The 23,332-nt window shown below is 41.4% G+C and overlaps 2 protein-coding genes and 1 pseudogene across 2 annotated transcripts; 1 reads left to right on the forward strand and 2 right to left on the reverse strand.

Annotated features, from left to right (window-relative positions):
- Positions 1-442: 442 nt before the first annotated feature.
- On the forward strand, positions 443-7,198 carry LOC137732763 (protein NRT1/ PTR FAMILY 5.2-like). Its single transcript, XM_068472038.2, has 4 exons — positions 443-662; positions 2,499-2,716; positions 5,349-5,914; positions 6,177-7,198. Exons 1-4 carry the CDS (start codon positions 530-532, stop codon positions 7,075-7,077), a joined length of 1,818 nt encoding a protein of 605 aa, XP_068328139.2. The 5' UTR covers positions 443-529; the 3' UTR covers positions 7,078-7,198.
- Positions 7,199-7,282: 84 nt separating this feature from the next.
- LOC137732343 (protein unc-13 homolog) lies at positions 7,283-12,961 on the reverse strand. The gene is made up of 5 exons (XM_068471653.2): positions 12,094-12,961; positions 9,662-10,546; positions 8,988-9,434; positions 8,714-8,900; positions 7,283-8,582 (listed from the first exon to the last, which is right to left on the reverse strand). The coding sequence occupies exons 1-5, from the start codon at positions 12,676-12,678 to the stop codon at positions 7,603-7,605; spliced, it is 3,084 nt and encodes a 1,027-aa protein (XP_068327754.2). The 5' UTR covers positions 12,679-12,961; the 3' UTR covers positions 7,283-7,602.
- A 5,530-nt stretch (positions 12,962-18,491) lies between these two features.
- LOC148690042 (plastidic glucose transporter 4 pseudogene) lies at positions 18,492-19,671 on the reverse strand (annotated as a pseudogene).
- Positions 19,672-23,332: the final 3,661 nt, after the last annotated feature.

Here is a 23,332-nt window from a genome sequence, read left to right on the forward strand (position 1 = left end):
CTTTTCTTTGACAAAACCCAAACGGAAAAAATGACTACTTTTGAGTATATTTTAGGGAATCGTTATTAGCACTTCAAAAATCTCATTCTACACTCCAAACTGTCTATATTTGGAAAGAAAAATACACTTGGAGTGTCAATAACACTTCCCATATTTTATAGAGTAAGGGTCTCGTATAACGTTTTACAAAAACAACTTTTGAAAGGAAATTATTATTTGCATTTCAAAAATTTAATTGTGCACTTCTCCTAAGAGTAATTTGCTTTCTAAATAGTAAATATAGAAAGTTAAGAGTACGCTATTAGATTTTTAGAGTGTTAATTACAATTTCCGTTTTGAAAAACAAAAACAATAAATATAGTTTTGTATTTTTGTAATACGAAAATGCTTCTAGCGGCCTGGATATGACAAAACCTATTCAATTTGAGGTCTCTATAAAAAGGGGAGCAAGAGCAAGTGAAGTGAGAATAAAACGGGGAGCTCTAGCCTCTAGCAGTAGAAGCCAAAGGAAACAAGCAAGGTAGAGATAATGGAAGGCGAGGAATCTGGGCAAAGGAGGGTTGATGAGTATGAGTATACACAAGATGGTACCGTGGATCTTAAAGGAAACCCCGTCCTTCGATCCAAGAGAGGGGGATGGACTGCTTGCTCTTTTGTTGTTCGTATGTTTTCTTTCTCTTCTCTTAACTCTCTCATGCTTCAAAGGATTATAGAATCTAATTGTCTTAAGTTATTAGTTGGTCAGTGCTCGAAAATCTCAGGTCCGGTCCCGTGGTTCCATACAACTTGGAGGGGCATTTCAAACCGAGGTGTCCCTCTTGCCGTGGTGGTTTAGTGACCATGAGTGATCGACACAGACTCAGAAAGTATGTTAGAAATAGTTATTTTTATAGTGATATTTCTCTTTTCAATGTTCGAAAAGAATCCAAATTAAGCTAGGATTGTTCTTCACCTTTCCTCCATTAGCAGTGCTTTACTACTTTGGAATAACCTTCAATACTGGTTATTGGTTGACTGGCTCATGAATGAGTGTCAACCCACCACCCAACCAACACCCATATAGCTCAGTACCTTACTTTCATATCAACTACATTTATTAATTAAATTCACAATATTTATTTTGCCCATACTATTTGCATCGAGAAATGATTTTTATATATTATTTTTCTCAATTTTTACACATTTATGTTTGCTCCTGAAATTCGGATTGAAAACAAAAATGTGCTAAAGAAGGAAAACAAAGTGCAGGGATCATTTTATTTTGCATTACACTGGTCGACCCATCTGTCTCTCTCTCATACACAGGTAAATATATGCACATACATTGCAAGACTATAAAGTCACAATGGGTACACCAATATATCCGAAATTATACGTTAGATTGTCTGCTAATATTGCTTGTATCATAAACAACCACAAGAAAACTCGCCCGTGCGCGCACATATATATATATATATATATATATATATATGTTTGTCATAGACTCATAGCTTTGTCGCATGTAGGATATACAATCCTCTTTTATATTTGCTCTTCTTTCATTGTCCGGCGACATTCATGGAAAGTTCAACTTGATCTTACCCGACAAGTTAAACCTACAATTACTTAAAAATGAAAAATGCACACTAATCAATCTTAGCCTAGATATTTAAAGATACATTGCTTTAGATATTCAAAGAAAGTTGTTAATGGCAGTCACATATTTCAAAAAAAAAAAAAAAAAACTTGCTACTTAAGATGTTTATTTTGTCTTCGGCTGTCTACACAATCAGTCAAAACACGCACATCCATTAGCATACTCGAGATTAGATCCTCTCTAGATCCTCTTTGTGAAGATTTTAGGAATCCTCACATCCTATTCGTTTATCGTACATCGTGTAGTCAATGTTCGTTAGACACTGTTTGTGTTTAATTTTAAATTAAAAAAATTCAAAATGACTTTTGGTCCCATGATGTACGATGAACGGATAAAATGTGAGGATCACTAGGATCCTCACAAGGAGGATCTGGATGGGATCCAAATCCCTGAAAACAAACCCTCTGTAGACAATATATATCACATGCACCGGATGCAGATCGAGCTCTTATACCACTTTGCCTTCCAACCTCTATCGACTAGTATTTTTTTAGTATGCACCGGTGTTGGATTCTTGACGGATAAATTTGTTTGTTAGACCTTTAACTGCACATTTGGCTCTCACACACACCGAAGCATACAAAAATGTCACGTATCACTATTCTTTTCGCAACTAAATTCTTGGTTGTTAGATGCTTAATTAGCTGCATAACCAACCATTCATTTATTAAAAGTATGCCATACACAAAACCATAATTTTCGCATATCAATACCCATACATACCCAACTTGCACTTTATTATTATATGCAATATTGAATGCCCACCAATCATGAGATTCAGATATGATTTGAATTTTGTGTGTGTAACCTTTTACTTTCCCCATTGTTTTGGTTTTTTGACATTATAATATATTTCATGCAGTGTATGAGGTGTTCGAACGCATGGCATACTATGGAATATCGGCCAACTTGATCTTGTATTTGACAAGGAAGCTTCATCAAGGTACTGTCACGTCTGCTAATAATGTGACCAATTGGGTTGGCACCATTTGGATCACTCCTATTTTGGGTGCATATGTCGCCGATGCTCATCTCGGTCGTTATTGGACATTCCTCATCTCTTCCCTAATATACCTATCGGTACGTATGCCCTTCAAACTTCAACGCACTTCCATTATCTCTAAGGTCAAAATTGCAATAGCTAGTTCATTTTCTACATTCATTTTAAACTTAAATGCCCCGTTATTATACAAATTAAGTCCAATAATATATACATGTAATGGGTTATTGCTCTTACCATACTAATCCGAATCTTGAATGAAAACAAGTGAATGATGATTTAAATTCACAGTCAGTTAATGTAAGACTGAATGACTGAACATTTGATATAATGAGACTTTTATATGTAATGGATTAATAAGCTAGCTAGTGGTGGATGTTGCCGCAGTGAATAGGGTATTTCTCTTCAATTCATAGTGTCACACGTTCAAACCTTCGTACTTTCCCTTAATCTAGTTTAGAATAGTTATATTGTTTGTAATAGTATGGTACATATAGGGAAATATTTTAGTGTCAACTTACGTTGCCATAAAAATGTTTATATTGACAGATCCAACTCTATATGATATATTACCAAATCAGGAATCTGGATCGTATTTCAACTTAACTAGAATTTTCAATTTATATGATTCATTTCTTTTCACAATCTAGGCAAAATCCAACTCTATAAGATATATTACCAACCATGAAACTAGATCATATTTCAAATAACGATTCACTTAATGAGTGATTCTTATTTTAACACTATAACAAACCTAACAAGTCAACTAATATTTTTTTTTTTTGAACAAACGATATCATCTACACTAAGGTGGTGGAGGGGGTGGGCTCAGCCTCACAATGAGCTAGCAATAATGTGGTTCAAATTTGCCTTTGGCGAGAATCGAACTTAAGACCTCTCACTGAAGTGAAGAGGAATAACATTAAACCGTAGTACTAAGTAGCTACAAGCCAGACAATTCTAGAAAGAAACTATTTCCAATTATTAAGTAATTTAATATAAAAAATCCCTTATTTCAATAAATATTAGGTAACTATTAGTTAGGGTAGAAAATTACAACAGCACTCATCCTCCAAATTTCTCTATATTCCATTACAACTTGTATAGCATTGACAGGTATTTTTAATGAACCCTTAATTATTTTGACCAAAAAAAAAAAAAAGAACCCTTAATTATGTTAGTGGAGAACTCACGATAAGACCAAAACCAATCAATTGATCAATACATAGTTGATCACAATTTAATTATTAATTACGGACAATCTTACAAAATCTCATGCACGCAAGCCAAATTAGATAATTATTGAGATTAATTCAACTTCAAACTTTGGATATATAGATGGAGAACTCATGAATCTCGTTGGTAAAAAAATGCTTGGATTATTGGTGTATGAAAGTTTGACTTGGAAAATCTGTTTTTATAAGGATAAGGTACTTAGTAGTAGGAACACGTCCTTGTTATCTAGAGTGTTGAGGTCACAACTGACTTTGCCATCTTCAATTTCTCTGGCCGGCACTGATCCAAGTCTACGTGTATGTCTACATCTACGTCTTTGTCTATGTCTACGTTCTACGTTCTAGTCTCTTTATTTTTTGCCACTTGGAGATAATTTCATAATAAAAATTCCGAAAAAGAGAAAGTATCTTAATAGGACGTCACATATATGAAAATAAATTATGTAGAATGAATTTACCGTGATATAGCGTCATGATTTACTAAATAGTTTGACATGTATTTATACATATCATCATTTATTACAACAGGATACTGCAGTAACAATAACCTCGTTCAATATAAGTTATTCTTCATTTACACTTATATCGCGTGAGTACACAAAACGTCACTCATGCATACACATATAAAATGCCACTTGGCCTTACATATATACCGAGTGGCATTTCTCGTACGTTTCTCTTGAGTCAACTCCACAAATCCGCATAAACATATGCATGCGGATGTGGTCCAAATCTAAAAGCTTTTTTTTTTTTTTTTGGTCCAACTCTAAAACCCTAAAGCCAGGATACATGTGCGAGGAGGATAATGTTACGCCATCTCCAATTGTGTTGCTATGTTTAGCCACTATTTTTAAATATAGCGTACTAAAAATATAGTAAGTTAATGAATAATACAAGGCTATCACAAAGTTATAAATCTAAGCCTTTGATCTTTTCTATCAAAGCAAAAGCCTAAACAATCAAAATGGGCCGTCAATTTAATTGTGTTTGTTTATTATATATCGTACGGTCAATTTTTGTCAAATATTCAATTTTAAATAAAAAAATAAAAAAAAATTTTGACCGCACAATGTACAATGAATGAACACTATTAAAAGATCATCGAAAATGATCCTCACAAGAAGATCGAAATTCATCCAATGTAGTTTTTTCCTATTAAAAAAACAATCAATGACCGATATTAGTCATGACAGTTGGATTATCTCATTGAATACCCTAATTAATTAGTTAGGCAACAATTTTTATGTGTGTTTGAATTACTGTTAGTGATGTTATTATTCTACCAAAATTATACACGTATATTTGTTTTTTTTATTTCTTTTAATAATATACACTAAAAGTAGAACAGTCAACCATGTCGTTCTTCACATTATAACAGTAGAATATTAACTACGTGGCAATGTTTACAATACATGTTTATAAATAAAATTACACAGGAAATATGCATGCTGATTAGCAAATTTTGAATAATTTTCAGGGAATGTCTGTATTAACCCTAGCAGTTTCACTTCCTTCCCTCAAACCACCTCCCTGCCAAGATCCCCATGTGGAAAACTGCAAGAAGGCCTCCACCCTCCATTTAGCTGTGTTTTATGGGGCCCTTTACACTCTTGCCATTGGAACAGGTGGGACCAAACCCAACATCTCAACCATCGGAGCAGACCAATTTGACGATTTTGACCCCAAGGAGAAGAACCATAAGCTTTCTTTCTTCAATTGGTGGATGTTTAGCATCTTCTTTGGGACGCTGTTTGCCAACACTGTGCTTGTCTACATTCAGGACAATGTGGGATGGGCCTTGGGATATGGGCTTCCCACTCTTGGGCTTCTCATATCTATTTTGATTTTCTTAGTTGGCACACCATTTTATAGGCACAAGGTGCCAAGTGGAAGTCCCTTCACAAGGATGGCTAAGGTCCTAATGGCTGCATTGAGGAAATGGAGGGTGACTCTCCCTAGTGACCCTAAGGAGCTCTATGAGCTTAACTTGGAGGAGTATGCAAAGAAGGGAAATTTCAGGATTGATTCCACCCCAACCCTAAGGTTTGGGTACATACATTTCTTTTAAACAATTACTTATACTATCTAGGCTACTATTAGGGACGGGACTACATGGAGGGCTAAACGAGCTCTACAAGGACCCAATATACTTTTTATGTTCTAAACTTTCGTGTGTGCAGATACTTGTTCAACTTAACTCTAGCTTAGCACAAACTTATAGGCTAACAACACCGCCAAGTCCTTCCACATTGTTGTCATCCTGGTTATGTCCCCAACTACCACATTAATGTGTACATTCATGCAGGTTCCTCAACAAAGCTGCTCTGAAAACAGGCTCAGCTAGTCCATGGATGCTATGTTCAGTAACCCAAGTAGAAGAGACCAAGCAAATGCTAAGAATGATTCCAATCTTGGTAGCCACATTTATACCAAGCACTATGATTGCACAGGTTAATACCCTATTTGTCAAACAAGGCACAACCCTCAATCGATCACTCGGAAGCTTCAAAATCCCCCCAGCAAGTTTAGCTGGGTTTGTGACACTCTCCATGCTTGTAAGCGTTGTGCTCTATGACCGGTTCTTTGTCAGGATCATGCAAAGAGTGACCAAAAACCCTAGAGGAATCACTCTCCTCCAAAGAATGGGAATTGGAATGGTCTTCCACGTTTTCATTATGGTTGTTGCATCTCTAACTGAAAGCTATAGGCTTCATCTTGCAAAGCAACATGGAGTAGTCGAGAGTGGAGGACAAGTTCCCATCACTATATTGGTTTTACTTCCTCAATTTGTGCTTATGGGAACAGCTGATGCTTTTCTAGAGGTTGCGAAGATTGAGTTTTTCTACGACCAAGCACCTGAAAATATGAAGAGCCTTGGGACTTCTTTTGCCATGACCACTTTAGGAATGGGAAACTTTATTAGTAGCTTCATTCTTTCGACAGTTTCTCACATCACCAAAAAGCATGGCCACAAAGGATGGATTCTGAACAACCTTAATGCTTCTCATCTTGATTACTACTATGCATTTTTCGCGGTACTAAACGTCTTCAATGTTATTTTCTTCTTGTTTATGACTAAGATGTATGTGTACAAGGCTGAAATTTCAGATTCGATAAAAGTGCTCACGGAAGAATTGAGGGAGACGACGTACAAAGCGTCCAATAAAGGTGATTCAAGAAAAGGTCAAATAACAAGTGAGATATGAGATAGAAATTGAAGATAAAAGGGTAAAGGGTGACCTTCTTGATTGTTCTCAGCTTTATGTATGTTTGATTGTATTATAAATCATCAATGAAATGGGAAAAAGAAAATATAAACTTGTCAAATGCTTGCCAATATCTTAACATATCTTAACAGAAACAACTCTTGAATTTGTTTAGGTTTTGCAGACAAATAACGGTGTAAGTTGATTTGTTTTGCAAAAAATGAACTTCAGAAACTCCATTTGCGCGCAACGGCTGTGGTACAATACAACTTGTCCTAATTGGGCATGAGGATTAACAATCAATGCCTACAAATAACGATGACAAATTTGTACAATCATCTCTCCATTGCGATCCCCAATAGTATATATGGTTTGGCATTAAAAGTTCAGTAGACTTGGATACAATGAGCCCCCTCACTTTTTCCTTAAATGTTTCTTTTTTCGTTACAATGTTGGAAGTTAGTACTAGAATGCACTGCAGATACAAACACATTGATTTCACATGTACATGAAAAATTATTCCCATCACCTTCTCTTCGCTAGCTGGAATGTCCTTTTCAAGAATTGGTTTGCTGCTTTGTCATTCCTGTGGCATAACACCCTCAATAATGTGTTTGGATCTGATCTGTTCCACCGTCCTGTTGTCGGAGGCATTGGCAGCCTTTGCCCTGATCCCACAACTCCAATCCCGCTTGATTCGCAAGTCACAATGCTAAAATCCTCCATTAGTTGTTCAGTACATTGCCCCATCAGCTCTATCACCCCTTCCGTTGTCTCCGCCTCATGTTCCACCACATCCTTGGTTATCAACCCTTCACCGCAAGTGCAAAAAATACGCTTTAAGCTGTCGAAATCTTCCTCAATCATCTCATGGTCAGTTCGATAAAACACCCGGGAGCTTCCTCCAGCAACCAAAACCATGAGGAATGCTTCGAAAGAGGCCCTCATTACTTCCTTGATTGCCAAGGCCTGCGCTTTATCAGTGAGAATTACTCCTAAGAGAGTGAGATTCTGCTTGAGAATTCGTAATGCAGGTCTTATTCTTGCATTGGCTACATCACCAACATAAAGGCTCTCATAGAAGACTGAGTTTGAGTCGAGGAAGATCAAGCGGTAGGCAGCTACTTCCGAGACATGTTGGCAGGCAGATTGGATGCCTGATTGTGCAAGTTCAAAGTAGGAAGAGGCGTTGGTTTGACTCTTGCGATTATTAGCATGACGACTTCGAGGTGTTGAAGAAATGATTTGAGGTGAGAGGGACAGGTTTTTGTCAAGAGAATGAAGGTGGGAAAGGAAATGGTGCAAAGTGTTTAGGCGGATGTAAAGGCGTTGTGTTCCTCTACTCGTTGATGGGCGAGGATGGTGACCTTCATTTGTTCCGTTTGGGTGAAAGTCTTCTGCTCCAATGCTACAAGGGCTAGCTTTTTTCCACAGCTTGAGGAACTTCGAGTCTCGATTGCATCTTGTTAGAGGAGGAAGTGTGGGGATATAACTCTGTTTCGAACCTGAGAAAGGAATATACTTTGATCAACACAAAACATTACCAGAATCTTAAAGTTGTACTGAAATATAACATGGCATAAATTTATTTAGAAAAAAAAATTACTGATCCCTAATATGAAATAACGGCTCTTACCACAAGACGTAACAAATGAAGTATACTCCTTGAAGACATGCTCCAACCCATCAGCAAGATCTTGAACTAAATCTTCAGTAATTCCTATCGGAATTTGGAAGAAGTCATCCACGGTTTCCGTGGCCAATTTCATTAGCTCCTCAGCTGATTGCGCATAAGGTTCCGATTTGGACTTTGGATTCCATGTCTACAACACAAATACCTTGTTCACTTAAGCTCAAATTCAAACATAGATTTTTATCAAATGCAGTTATAAAGAAAGCGTAAAACATACCTCGCTTTCTTTCGCTCGGTGAACGCACTCTTTCACTCTCTTTAATTTCTCATGAATCCATCTTTTCAAGAGGTTCATTATGATGGAATCAATTTCGTACGGAACCATCTCTCTAACAATTGCTTTGCCGCCATCTTCACACTCAGCAGAGTCCTCAACCACCATTTGGAGCAGAACCTTTTCTAGTTTTCCTGCCCTTTGCAATATCTCAACTGCATCGCCTGAAAGCGTGGAGACCCCATTTAGGTATTGCTTCAACACAGCTCCGTAACAGTTGTGCAGTGTCATGGCCGCGACACCAGCTGCAGTTGTGTGCCACCTCTTGAGTATGGGACTGAAGCTTTCTCTCTCTTTTAAGGCCAACTCCTCTGTCTCTTTAGCTAACTGATGCAAGGTTTCAGTCACGGCATCTTCTGCCACTTCAGTTACATTCCTAGCTTCCATAATCTACAGAAAAAATTGAAGATGAGAAGCATATCACAATTACATTTGTACGGTGCAATGGGAAATGCCTATTGTCACATTGGCCTGTTATTTTACCAAATTATGAAATCGTGTCTAGTCCTGATTTATAGTCTAATAACATAACATGCTAGATATCTGGTAAAAGAACATTACTCGTATATAATACTAAGGAGCATGTCAAAGAAGCAAATAGGCTGCATCATATTAACCTTTGCAAAAGCTTGTTTCATTGAAGATCGAATGTAGTAGTCCACGCGGTCACCGGAGTTGTCCACCACCTTTATTTCACCTTTCCCTCCTCTTCCCCTCTCTGTGATTGAAACATCTTCACCTAAGATCTTGGAGGATGACAAGGCCAAGGGGAGAAGGTTCTCAATTTGGCCAACTGTCCCTCTTTGGAAATAATCATGGTATCGAAGCAATTTCTTCTCCGCCCACGCCTGCATTGAGCTCAACACCGAAGACAAAATCTTGACATACAAAACCTCCCTATCCGGCCTCTTGGCATTGTTTGCCACTTCTGCAAGCATAGCATGAGCAGCACACAAAAGGTCGGCCTCTATCTGTGCGGTTTGCACGTATTGCTGAAACAACACCCATGTAAAGCACAAATTGTGTATTGGCCTAGTGATCCCCAATGTCGACCATGTCTTCTTCATCAGCTCGAGCATTTCATCGACTTCATCTAATACTAGTGTCTCGTCTCTGATGTCGAAGACTGATTGCAGGAGAGCAACATAGAGGTGGATGTTGATGGGGTAGCCATCAGCCCAGTGACAAACATCTGTTGGAGTTCCGTTGGAGCTACGCCACGATAAGGAGACTACAGAGTTGCAAAGGGTTCTCATGGTGTCTGAGTTCTTTCCTGTGTCTATGGCTTTGGTGTCACCGGCTCTAATGATCTCTCTGAGACGCAAAGCGAATGTGTTGGACTTGGTTAGTGGGATTGAAGGGTGAAGAAGAAGGCCGACTTCGAGGATCTTGAGCTGCCGCTTTTGCCAGTAATGGTACTCGTGGGAGTCGTTGAATTCGGATGGCTTTAGGTGTCGAAGGAGTTCTAGTGGGAGAATTATGGTCTCTGCTCGCCTACCCATCTGTGATCATATATTAGGAAAGACATGATTAATTACCAACCAAGATCAATGTCATTGAACTAGTGATACATGCATGATGCATCATATTTTCTGACATTGTAAAATTGTTTGTACCATATCTACGCATCAGGTCACAAGTCATAAAAGTAATAGTTTATATAAAGAGTTTTGAAGAAACTACGAGATTTAATACAAAAAACTACAGAATATAACTGTTACATCCCGGCCCGGGCCCCCACCATATCTCAGGCCCGACTCCACCGTAGCATGATATTGTCCGCTTTGGGCCCCCTACCACACCCTTACGATTTTGTTTTTGGGAACTCATACGAGAACTTCCCAGTGGGTCACCCATCATGGGATTGCTCTCGCACGAACTCGCTTAACTTCAGAGTTCCTACGGAACCCGTAGCCAGTAAGCTCCCAAAAGGTCTCGTGCTAGGTAGAGATGAGAATATACATATAAGGCTTGGAGGATCCACTCCTCTGGACGATGTGGGATATTACATAACATTCTCATCCATCATTGTTTGTTACAAGTCAAATTAAACAAGATGAGAATGAGAAACCAAACTTTTACTTTGGGATTGCAGAACTTCATGTGTGATTTTCATGCTTATTCCCAATTTTCAAATCCACAAAACAAATCCCTATCTTACCTTTTAAAATTGAGTAACCCTATATCTTGTTAATTTATTAGATCGCATTGTGCTAAATTTTATAATTTACATTCATTAATTAATGGGTCATTTTGGTTGCGGTTCTTAACCTAATCAACCTAATTGTTAGACTAAAACCTTGTTTGTTTAAATATTTTGATCGAGGTCCTTAACATCATTTAAGAGATTTAACTCATACATTATGCATTTAATGTCCCATGAATTATGAAATTTAAACAAATTCAAATAATATTTTCAAAATATAATAAATACTTAAAAATAAATATTAGAGTAATATTGTCCTTCACAAAATTATACCAAGAAAATATGTACCCACATAATTATTAACATATTTTAAAAAATAACTACTGATATATTTTGAAACATAAAATAAATATATATATATATATATATATATATATATATATATATATATAATTAGCATGGGTACATTTAGCACAATTGAAAATGGGTACAAATACAAATAAAACTTTAAAATAAATATGGGCACAAAAAGAAATTAATATATGGGTACAAATTAAAAATGAAAAGAAAATTGGTACAAATTAAAAAAGGGTTGCAAATTAAAAAAGGGTACTGACTAATAAAAATATATGATAAAAACTTTAGCCATAAATATAAATATACTAAAATTTAATATTTATAACTAAATGAATATATTTAGAAATAAAAAAAATATTTTATTATTAAAATAATTAATAACGTTTATTAAAACTTAAGGACTTTAATCAAAAATTGAAAAGGAATAAAATTTTAATCAATGGAGTAGCAAAAATATGGATGAAAACCTAATTTATCTGTAATTAATTATCATGCATTTAGCACATTTACATGCATGAAGATATCAAAATTGAAATAAATACGTACTTGGCCTACGAGGGTCCTCATGAGCGTCTTCCGCAGCCGATTATCGCTGCCTTCCGTGACCCTCATCTGCTGCCTCATAATCTCGGCGGATGTCATTGGCCGCCTCGGCCTTGAGGGCGGCAAGGTGAAAGACATTCCGGGGGAGCCACCACTATTTGATGCGTTCGGCGAGGAGGGACTTGACCATCCACCATTTCCGGCGCCCGACGCCATCCTCCTTGACGGAGACCGCTTCAGCATCTTCAGCCCGAGCGCCCGCTTCACCCTGCTCGTCGGCGTTGTCACCACCCCATTTACCTTCGACCCCGATCCGGACCCGCTCCCCTCCCCACCATTACTATTACTGCTGTTGTTATCGTGGTGGTTGGAGTAGAACACGAGGGCGTTCCGTCCTCCAAAGCCAGGGGACGAACGACACGCGGTGAAGAAGATCTCGTACGCGGTCTCACGCACGTCATCGCGGTCGATGCCCTCAAGCTTGCCAAAGGGCCAGACGAGGTCGGGGTCACAGTCGTGGTAGTCAGGACGGGGTGCGAGAAGGGAGCTGCAGAGGGACTCGCGGCGAGAGTGGTGGTGGGGGCCCATAGCAGCGAGGGCGGAGGTGGATGAGTGAGAGGGAGATGATGTCGCGGTCGGAAGTCAGATATCCGGCGGGAGAGACAAAGCGGGCATTTCTCTTAAAAGAGAGGAGAACAAGAAGGTTGGAAATAAATTAGGGGCAGATGTGATTGGTTATGCTGATGACAGCGGAGCGGGATTGAGAGAGAGAGAGAGAGAGAGAGGACCCAAATAGAGGATGAGGGTTGGAGGGTTGTCTGTGTGGAGTGTTGGGATATCGATCAATCGATGGCTTTCCCAACGCTGTTGTGCGAAGAAAACGAGAAGCAATGCGACATAGATAGCAAAGTCGATTCCGAACATTTCTGCTGCTTGTGCTTCTTAATTAATTATTATCTTTTAATTTAATTAATTAAATTCTGATTTGTTTTCGTTTTGCTTTGTCATCATGCATGTGTTTTCAAATTTTGCAATACGTCCGTACGTACTTGTTTGATGGAAAGCTACCTATATATAGCATTTGTGATGTGGGAAATTGATTGGGATCGATATTATTGGATTTTACGGTAAAAGCTAGCTAGCCAGTTAGATTAGATACTACTTACACTACTCTACTCCAGCTCACTAGGAGAAGAATTTGTAAACACGGAAAATTCCTGAAACAAGAAACAAGAATACGTGTACAAAATATATTTTTTTGTGTTTAATGATTTTGGGGTTACAATCTCTTTGTAATTTGATCCTCTGATTCTATCTTCGTAGGGTGTAGGTTTGTGGATGAGCTGTTGATCCAAAGGGCCGTCGGGGCTTGATCTAGGGATGAACAGTTGATGAACGGATCTTCGAGGGCTTTTGGGCTTGATCTTGAAGACTGGGTGTATGGATTTCTTCAAGGGGGCCGTCGGGGCTTGATCTTGAGGGTTGATGGATGAGCGGATCTTCAAGGGCTTTTGGGCCTAATCTTGAAGACTGGGTGTATGGATTTCTTCAAGGGGCCGTCGGGGCTTGATCTTGAGGGTTGATGGATGAGCGGATCTTCAAGGGCTTTTGGGCCTAATCTTGAAGACTGATTGGATGTGTGGATTTGTTGAGGTTGTTGATCCAAAGGGCCGTTGGGGCTTGATCTTAGGACGAACGGATGATGAACACTTTCTTCAAGGGGCCGTCGGGGCTTGATCTTGAGGGTTGATGGATGAGCGGATCTTCAAGGGCTTTTGGGCCTAATCTTGAAGACTGATTGGATGTGTGGATTTGTTGAGGTTGTTGATCCAAAGGGCCGTTGGGGCTTGATCTTAGGACGAACGGATGATGAATACTTTCTTCAAGGGGCCGTCGGGGCTTGATCTTGAGTCGGCGGAAGTTCTTCAAGGGCCGTTGGGGCTTGACCTTGAAGGAGGGTTTGACGAAGAACGAAGAGTGTTTTCTTGATCCTTCGGGATTTTACTTGAGAGCTTTAGAGTTTCAAGGCTTCAAGGTTTTGGTGTGATGTAAATTCCCTTCCTTCTTTCTCTTCTTCTTCTTGTTTCTCCTTTCTTTTCTTTCTTCCTTCCTCCCTTCCTCCTCTTTTCTTCAAATGAATGCCTTGGCTTCCTATTTATAGAATTCCAAAACTTGATTTTTGGATTTAAATAATCAGATGAAATAAATCATTTCTGCCAGATATTGACACGTGTCCTATTTGATGACCTTTCCAATTTATTTTGATTTTTCGTTGAGTCACACGCTACATGTAAAATTTATGTAACACGTGAGCGTTGAAATTTTAATTATTGGTTAACATTCATTTCACCGAAATTTCGATGTTTACAAATGCCCCCACTTCAAGGCGCGTCGTTGACATGTGCTTGTCACGTGTAGAAGATGCGTTTTGAAGTCCCTTAATGTAGATGTCAACCCAAGGGCCGTCGAGGCTTGATCTTGAATTGAGCTGGAAATTTCTTCAAGGGCCATCGAGGCTTGATCTTGAGTTCGACTGGAAGATTTTCTGGTTTCCTCCAATCGTTGATTTTCCACAAGCTTAATCTTGAACTGGGCTGGAAGATTCTTTTGGTCTCCTCCGAAGGTTTGAACTTACTCCTTTTATCTGGAGTTGAATTTGATTCAAGGGTGGTGAACACTTGATTTTGAATCGGACTTGTGATTTCTTCAAGGGCCATTGAGGCTTGATCTTGAGTTCAACTGGAAGATTTTTGGTTTCCTCCACTCGTTGATTTTCCTTTGTGCTACTCTTGAATTGGGCAGCAGGATTTTTCTGGTCTCCTCCGCTCGTTGATTTTCCTTTGTGCTACTCTTGAACTGGGCAGCAGGATTCTTTTGGTCTCCCCCCGAAGGTCTACGAGCGATTTCAGGATATGGCAGGCAAGTACGAGGTGGAGGTGCTGACCTGTTTCTTTGTTCAATCTTTCCAATTCGTATTGAATACGAATCAGCAAGATTGAAGTTTCCTTGTCTCTTCTCTGGCAGTGTATCAACCGTTGAAGATGACTACTCGAGAGCAATACTAGGTAAGCAATCAGGAATAGATTCCAGGTAGTCGGTTCCAGATCGGAAGACCGACTCCAAGTGCCGCTGACTGCTCTCTTTCACTTTGCCATGCGAGTAAGAACAAGGACAAAGGAAAAGACAGGGAAAAAGCATGATATGAGATACCTTTGCTTTCGAAGAAGCAGCGAATGAATCAGCACATATATTTGTTGTGCTTGTCTCCACATGCTTCGATGTATCATTTTCACTTGTCTTACTTGCTCCCCTTTGCAGAAGTGGTATTTCCTTATGCAGGTTTAGCATCTTCTCTTGTAGTATTTGTCCTCCGATGCAGGAGTTGAATGCAACCTTTGCATTTAAATGGTGCTTCAATTCTTGGTGGCAACTGGTTTGAGTGGAGGTTCCGACATATTGCTTTCTCTGTCCTTGTCTTGGCAGGTGAGAACAAGGGCAAAGGAAAAGATAGGGAAAAAGCATGATATGAGATACTTTTGCTTTTGCCCTTGATGATATGAGATACATTTGCTTTTGAAAAAGCGGTGAATGAATCAGCACATGCTTCAATCTATCGTTTCCTCCTGGGTCATCTGTACTCCAGGCATCTGGTGTCTTCAAAGGTTGAATAGGTTTTCTCAAGGGAAGAAGAAAAATTGAGTATTTCGAGAGGCTTTGCTGGGAGTGCGCCCTCAGAGGTGAGGAAGAGTTGGGCATTTTCTTCAGGTCTGCCTTGCCATAAGAGACGAAGGTCGACACATATAGGGATTTCTTAATAGCAAGTGGTGGTACCGTTCTTTTACCCTTGTCGACAAACGTCTCTTCGATATCTGAACGACGCCTCTTCGATTTCTGAACGACGCCTCTTCGATTTCTGAACGAGCGCCACTTTTGACAAAGTTGCACGCGTTTTCTGAAAAGCAGAGAAAGCGTCGCCGAACTTTGCGCTTGTCGGCTAAAGACGTGTAGTTGCGATGATGGCCTCCACGTGTTCTCGACTTTGTCAGATATCTTTTGACAAAGTTGAACGCATTTTCTGAAAAGCCGCGAACGCGTCGCCGAACTTCACGCAGGAAAATCCGGATTTTTGAATCGGTGGTCGTGTCGCTTGGCTTTTTACAGAGGTATCGATCACTCCAACATACACACTCTGAAAATTGCCCATTCTTGAAAATCGTCTCCGGCCTTTTGAGAATTATCTTCATCCACCCATTCTCTCTGAACACTTTTGAAAAAATGACTAACTCATCGAACCTTTGCTTAGATTTGAGTCTCAGCAGCGATCCGGTTGCACCCGGTCAAGGTAATGTATGGCGCCCTTCTTTTTTATCTTCTAACGGTCCTCTTACAGGTGAAGACTCCGTGATGCAGGACACCACAACAGCTACAATAGTAGCTAGGAACCTCCACACTCCAAAAGATAGTAGGCTGCTGTCAGGACGGTCCGATGAGTTGGCCGTTCAAGAGTCTCTCGTTCTCAGCGTTCAGTGTGCAGGCTCTGTGTCCAACATGGGCCAACGCCTACTTGCTCGCTCCCGTCAGGTTGAATCGTTGATGGCAGAGGTGGAAAGTCTCAAGCAAGAGATCAAGCAGCTGAAGTATGAGAATAGAAGTTTGCACGTGCTTGCAAACAACTATTCGACGGGCATGAAGAGGAAGCTTGATGAGCTGCAAGAATCTGAAGGTCGGATTCAAAGTGATCGTCAAAGGTTTTCGTCTTTCCTCCAGAGGCACCTTTTTCCTGGGTCTTCCAGCGTTTGGCCAAGTATTGAGGCCTGGAATGCTCTAGCTTCAATGTCTCCCGCTCCGATGCCTTCTGCTCCGATGCCTTCCGCTTCTAGAGTTTTGCCAAGTAATGGGGCTTCACGTGAACATCCTTTGTGAAAGCTCCATTTTTTTTTTTTTTTTTTTTTTGTACACACTTGTAATTTCTTGAAGATTAATGGACATGCTTTATTTTATTCAGTGTATTTTGCTAAATACAGATAAAACATATACATCACCGTCCATCATCATTCCTTTTTATTTTATTTTATTATTTATTATTATTAATTTTATTTTTACTTTTCTTTGCTTTCGGTGGCACTGATCCACCATTTATTTATATATATATATATTTCAGATGGTGCCAGAAGCAACACCATTGTTTTTTTTTTCTTTATTATATATATTTCTTTTCTTTTTGCACATGGTTCCAGAAGCACCATCATTGTTTTTATTATATATATATATATATATTTTTTTTTTTTTTTGGTGGTGCTGTCCAGCCAGATTCCATCATTTTTTTTCTTTTATATGGTGATCTGCAAGGCTGAGTTTGTGGGTGAAAACCCAGGCCGAGTCCGAGAGAAGACGGAGGAGATCTTTGGGTGTGAGTTGACAAACTTTGATTTTGTCAATCACATTCAAAGGCAGCAGCAGAGGCAAGCAGACGGATGAGATCTTTGGGTGTGAGTTGACAAACTTTGATTTTGTTGATCACATTCAAAGGCAGCAGCCATGGTGGAGGTGCAGAAGCAGCCAGAGCTTGAGGCAGAGTGTAAGGCGTCGAGTTTGAAGACCGGCTAGTCGTTTGACAGCGGTCAATGAAGCTCTTCGTTGATTTTGATCAAGGTGGCCAAAGTAAAGCTGAGGGACTTGCAGGCGAGGAGCTGCATGGATGGAGAGGAAGAAGTGTCTTGTCGTGTTCCGTCATCTCAAGCTTGCTCGACGACCCAACAACCACCTGTCCACCGCCGTCGACGACGGCGTCTCCGAGCCCGCCGCCGTGCAAGAATCTGCAGCTGGCTCCGTTCTTGCAGTAGCCTCTGGCGAAATACAAGCAGGGTTTCCACCAAGCTCACGTTGCTGACTGAGCAACTTCGTCGGTGGAGCGGGGAGCGGAGCTCTTGTGTGTTTTGGTTTTCTTCAGATTTAGGGTGAAAGAAAACATGTGGGTGCTGCCATTTTTGGACTGCTTCGTGTTGTTGTTGCAGGTATAGAGAAACGCAGGGGTTGCTGTTGCTGCGGCTATGGAGTTTGGAGAGCTGAAGATGGAGCACAGCCGTGAGGAGACAGAGGAAAAAGCTCCACCATCACCAGTGCGATTCAACCCAATGCCGCCACCATAATCAATGCCATCAAAACAGAACGATTTCCCCTACCATATGGACTCTGCTCCCTGCCGCAGTGAGCAATAAACCCGCTCATGGCTTGAGAGCAAGAGCCAACCCAATCTTGGCGCTCTTCTCAATGGCCTTGGTGTCTACCTCTCCTGAAACAGTGAGGAATGAACTAGTCCGCATAGCAGGAAAAGGAGGTGATGCTGTCAGTGCTTAAGGCCAAAATCCGAAGCTGCTGGAGATTTTTTTTTTTTTTTTTTGCTCGTAGTTTGAATCATATCATAATCAAGTGACAACACTAAGAGCACGCTCTATTTCCTCCAACGAACGACCTTTCGTTTCAACAATATTACCAGCTATGTACAAGACAGCCAGAAGGCGGACGCCAGCGAATCCAAAATACACTGTGCCGATCCCGAACTTAGTTACAAGGCTCAAGAAGTAGAGGCCTATGACGAAGTTTGAAATCCAGTGCATGCCCAATGACAAAGAAACTGTTTTTGCTCTGATTCTTGAACAGTTCCAGCGACAGAAAGGGGGGCAGAATATGGAGCAAGGGCTTTCCATGTAAAGGACAGTGAAAGCAGCAACATCGAAGCAGCCATTCCACCGAAGCTTGTGAGTAGAAGACTTTTCCTTCCCTGTTTGTCCATCAATGAGGATGCAACAGCTGTGCCCAAGACATTTGCTAATCCAACCAGAGCACTCGCTGCAACATCAGATGTAATGCCCGCAGTGCGGAAGACAGAAGTAGAATAATAAACCACAGCATTTATCCCAGCCATCTGTTGTAACAAGAAAAGTGCTGCCAAACTTGTCAGCCAACGATCCACCGGTAAATGATCCAACTGTGGCACCTGTTAGAAGTGTGCTAACCACCCACCCTTGCAATACCGCATTTTCCGCAATACCAAGATCCTTCGATAGGTACTCAAGAGCACCATTTACCACCCCCAGGTGATAGCCAAACAAAAATGGCTCCAAGACAAGCAACACCGACATACGGCAATACTGTTCCAGAGGACTTCCCACCGAGGCTTGGAGGGAATAAGACTCTCAACATCCCCATCAGAAGCATGAGCCTGGACTGATCTGGGTTTCAAAGTGGACATGGAAATCCCATCAGACCCCATTCTAAGACCGGCAAGCTTGGCTCCCATCGCCGGCGTTGTGGCACGGAGGCTCAATCCACCAGAGCAAGTTCTCCTCTCAGCAATCCACAGATTCCTGGACCCTGTACTTGCTCTATTTTTCAATTCTCCAAAACCCAATACCCTTCTTTGGTTTTGATCTTCAAACCCCAACTTCCCCTTTACTGAACCATAAGTTGACGCTTGCATTTTTTGCCAGATTGAAATCGAGAGTAGGAGAAGCAAAACCCAGAAAGCGATCGACCAATCTGTGATGTTCTGCTTTGGAATTGGGCTCTTAGCGAGAGACAGAGGGTCGGTGATGTCCGTACAGTCGACGCGGGCCGATTGGTTGTTTGACTGTTGCTGCTGATAAGAGAGGAACCGGATCAGGTGCTCCATGCTCTCTCCAATCAAAACAAATACCAAATTCAGAATCTTCCCACTCTCTTCGTCCCTATGAATCTTGATGGGTATGACATTTCCGGATTCGAGCAAATCCAATGACCCGGACCCGGCTCGGATCTGGAGGGGGAAAGCGAGTCAGGCTCGATGGGAGTGGTGTGGTTGTTGGGCTCCTTGCTGAAGCGGACGCCGGCGTTGCCACGGTCGAACTCCTTCACCAAGAAGGAGTTGTTCTTCTCCACGATCTCCCAGATCAATTGTCCCGGAACGGTAGCCATCGCACCTGGATTCTGCTGTCTTGCAGTTGCAGAGAGAGACTGAGTGAGAGACGTGAGAGAGTGGAGAAAGGTCGATGGCTTCAGATGATCAAGGCGGCGTGGTCATCGTTGCCGCGGCTCTCCTCCTTCTGCTCGATGGAGGAGATGATGCGCTAGGAGGCACGGCGGGCGCCGATGACGTTCTTGTAGGCGACGGAGAGGAGGTTGCGCTCCTCGACGGTGAGCTCCTCTTTCTCGGCGGAGGCGGAGACCTTCTCGACGAACTCGACCATCTCCTCGTAGCGCTCGGCTTGCTCGGCGAGTTTGGCCATGTAGACGTTTTCTTCGCGGGGGGAGGGGGTATTTGCCGCCATTGTTGTTCGAGCTTCGGAGGTCGGCGAATGATTGGATCTGGAGATCTGAGAGGAACTCTGTGATTTTTGGTTTAGGGAAGGAGAGGAGAGATTTGAGGTTGGAGGGGAAAGGAGAAGGAGTGGAAGAAGAGTTTGATGATAGGGGCACTCCCAGCTCCTTCCTTGGCTTGAGAATGACCGAGTGGAGAAAAGCTTCAGGTCCAAAAGCTAGCCTTATCATTTCCTTCTCGCCATGGTCTTGTATCAGAAGCAGACCCATGATTTTTGAAGCATTTTCTGGGTCCAAATTTTGGATCCTCGAGAACACAATTCTTGTAGCTTCATAGGAGTCCATGGCGGATAGAGAAGTTGGGTTGACGGCGGCAGTAAAGTCACCGGAGGAGAAAGCGGCGTTGCCTTTGGCTTTGGCTTCGTCGGCCATGGCTGTTTGGCGATTGAATAAACCTATTCTACAGAAAGTAGAGGGATTGCGGGTTGAGGGCCTGGCTTGGGCCTGGATTTGTATATATATTGTATATATTTCCTTTTTTTTTTTTTTTTTTTTTTTTTTTTTTTTTTTTTTTTTTTTGAAGTAGAGAATATATATATATATATTTTTTCTAATACATAGTAACATATGTATTTTTTTTTTCTTTTCTTTTGTAATAAAATTGACTTTCTTTAATGAAACATTTATTTATTTATTTTGATGTGACTGTACTTGAAGTTTTGAAGTTTCAAGTTGCCTACGTACTCTTCCAAAGAAGAGATCAAGTCATAACGTAGTTCAAATGAGTGATGGTTTTGATGATGATTTTGCCGTACACAGTTTATGCTCTTGCGGGCCAGGAGCGTTTGGTGCCATTTGCAGTTTCAGCTCATGCAGACAAGGAGCTTTTGGTTGCCGTTTGCAGTTTCAGCTCATGCAGGCAAGGAGCGTTGGTTGTCACCTTTTAGGCTCGTGCGAAAGAGGAGCTTTGGTTGTCGCCTTTTAGGCTCGTGCGAACGAGGAGCGTTTTCGAATTTGTCAAACGATCTTAGAGAGGCATTCCTTGCAATCTTCATAGCAAGGAGTCTTGACTGAGTGATTGAAGAAGTCTTTGGGGAAGAAATCGCGCATCGTGATGGCAACGGACGATTTTTGTGTCATAACTTCATCATCCTCAACACTTTCATGTAGCTTTGAAGGTTGACGGTAGCTGCTTTGCCCCCTTTCCGATTGGTGAACTTGTGGAGGAGACCTATGTTTCTTGTGCATTTTCTTTGGAGTGACATAAGTCCATCCTTCAACTTCACTTGACTTGACTGACATGGTTTTGGAGCATGCCCCCAGCGGTTGAGGTGAAGATTTTGAGTTCAAAGAGCCAGAAGTGATGGTGGTATAGTCTGACTTCACCACATCATTAAGATCTAGCTCGATGATCCCTTTCTCTGCCAACTTCATGATGAGATCTTTTAGCACAAAGCACTTTTCCGTCGGATGACCAATGAAGCGGTGGAATTTACAGTACCTTAGACTGTCAGTACGGTTCATCTCTTCCGGCCGTTTACACTCAGGTAGGTCGATCACCTTTTTTTCCAGCAAGTCATCTAACATGGCAACCACGTCAGAGTCGGGGAATGGATAAGTCTTCTCCTCAAGCTCCTTCAAAGTGCGTCTACGTATCTCTTGATCACGAAAAGCTTCGGTTTGAATCGCCTTGCCTCGTGTATGGGTTTTGACTGGAGTTGTGTTGACCGTCATTGCTTCCTTGGTGGGTTTCCACGCAGCCTTATCCACCTTGGGCCCTAAAACTTTATCATTCTTGTAGTCGGCGATCTGTTCTTTCTTCCCATGACGGGTGATGCTTAACTCCATATCATGGGCGCGGGTGGCTAACTCCTCAAATGTTCGTGGTTTGATGCCTTGAAGGATGTAGTGTAGTCCCCACTGCATGCCTTGAACGCACATCTCAATGGCAGAGGTTTCAGAAAGCCGATCTTTGCAATCCAGACTTAAGGAGCGCCATCTATTTATGTAGTCGATGACAGGTTCATCTCTCCACTGTTTCGTACTGGTCAGCTCTAGCATGCTTACAGTACGATGAGTGCTGTAGAAACGGTTGAGGAATTCCCTTTCTAGCTGGTCCCAACTGTTGATAGACTCAGGTTCGAGGTCAGTGTACCAGTCAAAAGCGTTACTTTTCAGCGAACGCACGAACTGTTTGACGAGGTAGTCTCCCTCTGTCCCAGCATTGTTGCAAGTTTCAATGAAATGGGCGACATGTTGCTTCGGGTTGCCTTTTCCATCGAACTGCATGAATTTTGGGGGCTGATAACCTCTTGGCATCTTCAAAGCATCAATCTTCTTGGAGTAAGGCTTTGAGTACAGTACGGAGTCATGCAAGCTTCCTTCGTACTGTGTCTTGACAGTGCTTGCGATCATCTCCTGTAGCTGCTGGATGGAGAGAGATCCCATGAATGCCGTTGCTTGGTCTAGCTTCGGCTTCTCTTCAACTTTCTCCACTGGTGGCTCCTCTTCTTCGTCGTCTTCTTTCTTTAATAGGCCAATATTTGGGTCGACTTTCACGTCGGGCAGCGCATCTAGTTGGTTAACAAGTGCGGCAATCTGCAAGTCCTTCTCTTCCACAGTCCGTGTGAGCTTTGCGATTGCTTCATTCATCTGAGCTAGCTGCTCCTCGATTGAAGTTGCTCCAGTGGTCATGACTTGCATGGTTGTACTGCCGCTTGGATCAGGGTCGGAGAGTAGGGACTCTGAGTATTTCCTCGGGCTTTCGTCTTCTTTACCTTCTTGAACCGTGATGTAGAAAACATCTTGGATCTCCTATTCAGTGCCGTTCTCTTGGGTTTGTTGGCATGAAGATTTGCCAGTGTGGACGATGATGCGCCTCCTTACCTTCAGTGGTCCTTTTGTGTCGACCTCTAGGATTGCATGGCGCTCCATCCTTGAAGGAATC

Source organism: Pyrus communis, chromosome 16 (genome assembly GCF_041283825.1).
Source record: "Pyrus communis isolate YQ-2024b chromosome 16, ASM4128382v1, whole genome shotgun sequence".
NCBI classification, from domain to species: domain Eukaryota; kingdom Viridiplantae; phylum Streptophyta; class Magnoliopsida; order Rosales; family Rosaceae; genus Pyrus; species Pyrus communis.

Excerpts from the sequence above, each read along its gene's own strand:
- LOC137732343 (XM_068471653.2), bottom strand. The coding sequence starts at position 12,678 with ATGGGCCCCCACCACCACTCTCGCCGCGAGTCCCTCTGCAGCTCCCTT. Across the intron at positions 8,901-8,987 it reads ACCGAGCGAAAGAAAGCGAG|ACATGGAATCCAAAGTCCAA; the intron begins GTATGTTTTACG and ends TTTGTGTTGTAG. Across the intron at positions 8,583-8,713 it reads TTCATTTGTTACGTCTTGTG|GTTCGAAACAGAGTTATATC; the intron begins GTAAGAGCCGTT and ends TTCCTTTCTCAG.
- LOC137732763 (XM_068472038.2), top strand. The coding sequence starts at position 530 with ATGGAAGGCGAGGAATCTGGGCAAAGGAGGGTTGATGAGTATGAGTAT. Across the intron at positions 663-2,498 it reads TGCTTGCTCTTTTGTTGTTC|TGTATGAGGTGTTCGAACGC; the intron begins GTATGTTTTCTT and ends TATTTCATGCAG. Across the intron at positions 5,915-6,176 it reads GATTCCACCCCAACCCTAAG|GTTCCTCAACAAAGCTGCTC; the intron begins GTTTGGGTACAT and ends ACATTCATGCAG.